The following is a 7,401-nucleotide window of genomic DNA, read 5'->3' as shown; positions in this document are numbered from 1 at the left end:
GCGTGCATGGAGGTAGTTTACACAACATCGTGGTAGTTGTTTTTAATGTTGCGGCTGAATTGTGTAAAGTTGGTCACCTGAGTTTCTGTAAAAAAGTCTCTGTTCTATGGCAGTAACCACTAGATGGCACTGTTCACCTCTATATTGAAATAAGAGGCCCCTGGAAAAATCCTGTTTGGGAAAATCCAGCAGCTGCAGGGTCAGTTTTGCCACTTTTGTGTGACAATATTTTAAAAAAATGACTTTTCTGTCTAGTCAGAGATATTCTTCTTTTTGATATGTGGCTGTAGATGCTTGTTTGCTTTTGCTGTGTTACCAAGAAGGAGCCCACTTCAGAAAGACCAAGATGACTCAGTCGGCCACTCTCCCATTGTGTTTTCCTCACACTGACTCTCACGCTCACTTACACACAAATGATGAAGATTGTGAAAGGGTTTGTTGTGCAACTGCAGCCAGGTCATTCATTTTTCTCTGCAGCGTGATAGCAGCAGATTTCATCACGCGTGAAACGCAAACGTGACCATTGGTTTTTGCACCGGTTCAAATAAGAAGTGTGACCTTTTGAAATATGAAATGTTATCATTTGAAAAGGATTCTTTACTCTGCATAAAATTACGTTTAGGTTACGTGAGAACAGGTTTTATTTCATTAAGGGCCAATAAAAAGAAAAGAGTTTGCTGTCATGTGTTTAAAATGACAAACGGTGACGTGAGAGGAAAAAGCTTTTCTCACATCTTGTATTAAGATAGAAGGTGTGCCTGCACAGAACAATCAAAGGTGCACGTGATACCAGGGTCCTAATAAGGAGCTCCAACAGATGTGGAATCTGTAGGATGCTGCATTTGATTCGTGACCAAAAACCATGCAGGGAAAGAAGAGTAAGAGCACAAGTGCGGCAGCCCGAGTCTGCTTTGTGTTTGTGTGACGAGGCAGCTCTGTGTCAGTCTGATCTGTTTACCGCACTCTAAAAATACCACTTTGTTGCATTTCCACAGACTCGGGCCCAGTCGTTTCATTTGTTTATATGGCGTCTTGAGATGTTGGCAACCCTGGATGACCACATGGAAAGGAGCAGCCTCAGGATGCAAAAGATTTTCAGCTGCCTTCCACGGGCTAGACACGGCTGTGAAACATGTGAAATGAAGCAACGTTCAAACTAAGACTGGTCTGAAGCAGTGATCATTCCCCCCTCTGATCTTAGACTCATTATTGTCCTCGCTCCATGTTCACTCTGTTTCACTCAGAGCGTTAACAAGAATCCCGCTTCTCTTATCTATCAACATAATTTAATATAATATACAGTGGTAGCAAGTGCCTACATACATGTACACGCGTGTGCTTTTAAAGGCATTTTACTTTCCTGGATTTTCTCTTATACTGAGCTCCGCTACATTTTTCATTTTTACTGTATTTATTCAAAAGCTGTATCTACTTTAAACCCGTGACTTTATAAACAAAACAACATACCAGCTGATGAAATAGGAATTATTGTTTTAAATTTAACTACTTAACAGGATATAAATAAACTTCATATCATCCTCTTGAAATATTTATAGTATGTTGATCTTGAAGCAGTGCGCTTAAAATCCAGTAATATACAAAATGTGCTCACAGGACTGTTATAAGTTACATTGAATGCTATGAATTATACATTTTTCTGTTAATGTCTTTACTTAAGATTTAGATCTGTGATCCAAATTATACATTATGTATTTTAAATAACTGTAATCCCTTTACTTCAAATAAGTAAAAACTGTAATTACGACTACATATCCGAACAGAAACCAGTAAAATGATTACTCAAACAACAACAATAACAGAAAAAAATCTGATCCTCTCTCAAGTGTACCGTTTTAAGCAGAAAATTAAAATAAAGGCAATTATTGATTTCTTTTCTTGACAACTAAGATTCTAAACAAACATTATAGGGTTGTATACTGTATGTTACTGAATATTCGCTGTAAATTATTTTAGAGAATAACAGAAATGTATAGCCTGACAGTCAGTGCAGGAAAATGCACTGAGATCCTTTAGGACAAAGTAGTTATGCAACAAATGAATAGATGCTTAATAATAAGCATCCAAGCTTTAAGGAAAAGTAGAAATATTGCCATGAAATTGACCTAATTTATCAAAAATGCTCAATATGCAGCAGCATCTACCTTGTCCGTGTTTGTAGACCACGTGCGCTATCTGTTAGATGTATTGGCGCGTAACACATAGGTGACACTTTATTATGTAATCTAAATAGCTTTAACAATTTTAGTAAATAAAAAGCAAAAGTAGAAGAATCAGAAATTTAGCCAAGCACATCTGAGGCTGACCAAATAATCCAAGAACTTTCTTAAAGGGCCTAAAAGACAGCTCTGTTTAATTAGACTATGTGTTTTTGCTCCATGCAAGCTCGAGATCAGCTCATTTAAACTCAAGTGAATCGATTTCGTTCCACGAAAATGTGATGGATACACGCGCAGGGAAAGACTGACGGAATTTAGCCTAAAATATATATCAGCTTTATTGAAACATTTTACAGGACAAAACAAAAAGAAAAAATGGTAAAAGGATTATACAATAAGTGCAAGGTTCGTTGCAGTTCATGAAAGCCTAAAGCGTTGTGTGTGTAATAAGATACAGTTACATGGAGTATAATTGGTTTGCAAGTGTTACAAGAGCAAACGCATCGAAAGTCGTGTTTCTGAAACTTCTCTTGAAGAAGAAAGCTTGTCAGGGTTCATATAGGCGAAGTGGTATTTCTAAAGGCCTCTGGAGTTTCTTCATTCATGTTTTCTTCAATGCATAGTTCAAGTCCAGCAGAATTAACAATAATAAAGATATTTGGCTGCATAGGAGGCAAACATGTGAGTGCGGACTCCACCATCCATGCTAGCACGAATCCTTCAAAAATTACAAAAAAGACAAATAGACAAAAAAAAAAAAAAAAAAAAGTCTGCTTGTTTGTTCAGATGTGGCGGAGCTGTGATGCCTCTCTTGTTTTGAAGTCCGCAGTGACAGGAGAGCTCACATCACGCAGGGTTTGATGTCCTGACAGACGCTCTGGGGGTGGTGGTGGTGGTGGTGGTGATAGTAGGATCCGCCGGCCGAGGGGTGGAAGGAGGAGATGCCGTTAAAGTTCAACACAAAATCTTTCCTGTCGCACACCGAGGAGTGGCTCTGATAGCGCGGAATCCCCACTGTGGAGAGGCAGAGAGGAAAGGTTTTTAAATAAAGGAAGACATTTCTGATCGGTGTGAGGAAATTAACGGTGGCAATATAATATTCAGAAAAAAAGAAAAAAAGAACACAACAGCGTGGTGCTTAAACGTTATGAGCTGAACTTGCTGTCTTATGTAATCTTATCGAAATAAAACATAAAACGCTTTTTTCATATATCTAAAATCAGTATTTACTTTGATTCTAAATGTTTAAATTAGAACTTCTGAATGCAGAACATGAGCCATTCCTCTTTTAAACAGTGCTGTTGATCCTTTTGTGTGGCTTTAAAATCAGCACAATTGTTGATGGCGTAAACTGTCCTTCTATAGTATTTATAAAAATAAAGTGTCCTCTATGTGTTTACGCTTAAATTTTCAGTTGCCATAAAAATCTAATATTTCTTAACATAAGTTTAAAAAACCCCAAATTCTTTAATCACAATATTTTTTCTTTTGCAAGCCTCCCTGTTGGCTCACAGCGCAGTCACACATCCGTTCTTTTCAGTTTTTTTGGTTTCTTTAGCGTTCTTATATAAACCCAATTGATGCTTTCAGCTTTATATCCAATTACATTTTATCGTTATTTTTCGAAAACACTCAGAATGCTGCGTTATTTCAGTCAGATTCAGTGGCCATCGTCTGTGTCTGTGAGCGAGGCTCTGTTTCCAGAAACAGAAAACTAAAAGTGGAGACTGCGGCTCCGTCAAGGTCATAAGGACTCCAGATGTGATCGTGTTTTTCAGGGGGGAAGACAGCAGGCTTTATCCTCCGGGCCACAGCTCGCTGCCCTGCGCCCGTTTTCACAGACAACACACACACACATGCACACACACAAGCCTCTTTGACTGACAGTACTGTTAGAGAGTCTGCTGTGTACAGTCCAGCACGTCTATCCTCCGAGCAGGCTCAATTAGAACGCTGCGTAAAGTTTAACAAGGCCTTCCGTCTCTTGTGGATACGCCGTGGTTGAAATCCACCGCCAGTGTGGTCCGACCTGCACAGTCTTTGTTTGGTTAACCTCTGGGACCCCTTTCGGGCTCCAGCATGGGTTTTACTCGCCTCGGTAGATCCCCAGATTTTCGTAAAGCCTGGCTGTGTTCTGTTAAAGTAAATGAGGTTGAACTGGGAGGTGACTTGAGAGCGCAAAATAGTTGTTTTTCTTAATCTAATAATTCGCCGAAATATCCCGTGACGTGTTTTAAACATGTGACTTTATGGAAATTATACAAACGGTGGATGAAATGACGCATTTTCTGATTGTTAATGAAGTTACATACACAGCAAGAAATGTCACTATATTTACTGAAATACCACAACAAAGCGCTGTCTGGCTTTGTGATTCAGCCAATATTCGATGCATTTTTGCCATTTAACAAAATTAATGAAAACATTTGTTCTTATTTTGTAACTAGTGTGTTCGGGTTACATTTTGAGGCAAATGATGCGGATAATGAAAACTCTGCTTTAATCAAACAGATTAAAAAGAATAATCGTAAATTATCTCTGTGTTTTTAATCGCTTTGCACAGATATAAATTTCCCTTTAAGAATCTTTTTCATCTTTAAATAGAGGATCATCTTTAAAAATATACGCATATATATATATATCTATATATCTATATATAGATATATATATATATAATTTCTGTGTAGTATACAATTTCATAATTACACGTTACAGTTGTCATACGGGCCTCTGCAGAAGAAAAACCCACTCATTTAGAGTATTGCGCTTTAAATGTTCTTATCATGCAGATAAAACTTAGATGGAGTGAAAATTATTATTATTATTATTATTTTGGGGGGAATCCCAGAGATTTTAATCCGGATTCATCTACCCCTCTGTAAGCCTCGAGTTATTCTGTGGTACCTGAAATATCAGTGGAGTGGCTGTCCCTGCCATTCTGGTGAAGGTAACTCTGCTCCAGGGAGTAAGGCGACATGCCGGAGTGCAAACCAGAGGATGCTGGGCTGCTGGAGGCTAGAGGCTGTTGTTTGATGTAGGGGGAGCCGCCGGAGGACGCCCAGTGTGCGGATGTACTGGCGTACGGGGAGTGGCCGTCCAGCGCGCTGGCCATGGCTGGAGAGGACGGTACAGGACTGCTGCTGCTATCCGGCCCATATTCCCCGTTAGGAGGCACGGGACAACTCGCCATGTATGTGGAGCCGGGACTCGGGGACATGTGAGGTACGTGGTGCCCGCCACTCAGCCCGTCGTACCCCCCGGCCATTGAATTGCTCATCATGTCCAAGTTGTAGCTGTTACTGTGACAGGCGAGGGTGGCCGATGGACCCTGGAAATCAAAACTCTGTGGAAGAATTGAGGTGCCGAAGCCTATGCCATTCATCATCCGATACATGGGCTTCAGAGCTTGACATTTTCTTCTGAAGCCTCTGGGTCTGCGCCGAAATGAACCTTCCTCGAACATGAACTCACTGCCTGGATCGATGGTCCAGTAGTGGCCTTTCCCCGGCCTGCCCAGCCCTTTTGGCAGCTTGATGAAGCACTCGTTAAGCGACAGATTATGCCGGACAGAGTTCTTCCAGCCCTGGTACGAACCCCTGAAGAATGGGAAGCGAGCCTGGAGAAACTGATAGATTTCACTGAGTGTCAGCCGCTTGGTGGGCGAGCTCTGTATTGCCATAACGATGAGAGCGATGTAGGAGTACGGCGGCTTTTCCGGTCGCCTTAAACCGGAGCTCGTCTTCTTTCCCTTGACGCCATTAGAAGAATTTTCTGTGGCGGCTTGTGGGCTCAGCATAGCGGGATGCAGGACGCCGGACGCCGGGCTGGATCTCAGAGGAGGCGGAGGTTCCAGCTGCTGCTGAGGGGTCTCGGTCGTCATGTCAGCTCTGACGTACAACTGGCGTAGAGAGAAGAGAGGGGAGGGAGAAAAGACGACCTGTGAGGTGTTTCGGGGGAGAAATATGCTGGCTCCCAGCGGTCAGTGTCCTTGCAAGTGAGCGTTACACCGCCAGCGGTCCTCAGAATCCCAGCGCAAAATGGAGTGAAATCTGTCTCCAGTTACGCACGACTCTCCCGTTACGCACGGTGCTCCTTTGACGCATGCAGAACGCACGGCTGGTACGCACTGACAGAGAGAGGAAGAGGAAGAGAGAGTGGGGGGAGGCGGTTATCCACTGGAGACTAAGTGTCCAGAGTTGTAGCTAGACATAAGGACTCCACGGGGTGTCACAGCAGCGCTAAGTGGCGCTGTGTGACGCGCCGGGTGGCCATCGACCGCCTATAATAATCCCTCAAGTGCAGGAAACACGAAAACCCTTGGTCTTATTGCGCGCAACAGTCCAGCCAAACAAAGTCCGACCACCTATCATTGCATAAATCTTTCTTTCCTCTGCTCGAGCCCCCCGCCTCTTCCCCCGACCCTTTCTCCTCATCCGCACTCTGCCCCTGCAATTCTCCCTGAAATCAGTGTCGAATAGTTCCACCCCCCCACCCCACCCCCCTCACCCGCCCCCATGCCAAATTTGGCCCAAGTCCATTTACCGTGCAGCAGCCTTAAAGCCTCTCATTCTCTCCTCTCCTTCGTCTTGTTTCTTCCCCTCCCACCACCTCTCTCCAAGTTCGGACTACACGCAATTAAGCCATCTATCAAACCTCCCCCAGACACTCCAATCAACAACGCCACACGCCAGCCGCACAAGTTTAAAAACTAGCTATCCCCCCGCCTCTGCTCCTCCATATATGAAGCAGTGATTTCGTCCCGATGTGCCACAGAGCATAAATTTCCTCTGACAAGAATAAACTACCGCAATATGTGCAAAATGTCCAGCTTGCATCTGAGACCGCGATGCCCAAAACATTCACACGGGCCCTTACATGATGTCCCCCGGCAGATAATACCCAAGCACATCAGTGTGAAACACCGACAGAAAAAAAAGCCACATTGCGTTATTTGTATTATTTCGCTCATAATTTCCTCCCAAACTGGTCCAGAGGATAACAAAAACAAACTGTCGCGGTGCCGGGCTGGGGAGAGGAGTGTGAGAGATGGAGAGGTGGTGGTCTTTACGGTGCGTGTGTGTAAGCGGGGGGTTGCTCTGAGTAAATGACTTTGACATGAGTGGAAGCAGGCTTTTTCCATCAAGCCCGGCCCTGGATACCACACACAGCGCGCCAGTGTCAGCTTACCGCCCCGGGCCAGAGTCGGTCCCATGGGCCCCACGTT

At 43.4% G+C, this 7,401-nt stretch overlaps 1 protein-coding gene across 1 annotated transcript; it reads right to left on the bottom strand.

The window, feature by feature from the left end:
* Positions 1–2,497: 2,497 nt before the first annotated feature.
* On the bottom strand, positions 2,498–6,404 carry foxf2b (forkhead box F2b). Its single transcript, XM_031732440.2, has 2 exons — positions 5,082–6,404; positions 2,498–3,191 (listed from the first exon to the last, which is right to left on the bottom strand). The coding sequence occupies exons 1-2, from the start codon at positions 6,055–6,057 to the stop codon at positions 3,019–3,021; spliced, it is 1,149 nt and encodes a 382-aa protein (XP_031588300.1). The 5' UTR covers positions 6,058–6,404; the 3' UTR covers positions 2,498–3,018.
* Positions 6,405–7,401: the final 997 nt, after the last annotated feature.

Source organism: Oreochromis aureus, linkage group 17, assembly GCF_013358895.1.
Source record: "Oreochromis aureus strain Israel breed Guangdong linkage group 17, ZZ_aureus, whole genome shotgun sequence".
NCBI classification, from domain to species: Eukaryota; Metazoa; Chordata; class Actinopteri; order Cichliformes; family Cichlidae; genus Oreochromis; species Oreochromis aureus.
Note: the sequence above shows the minus strand (reverse complement) of the source record. Positions and strands in the feature narration are given on the sequence as shown.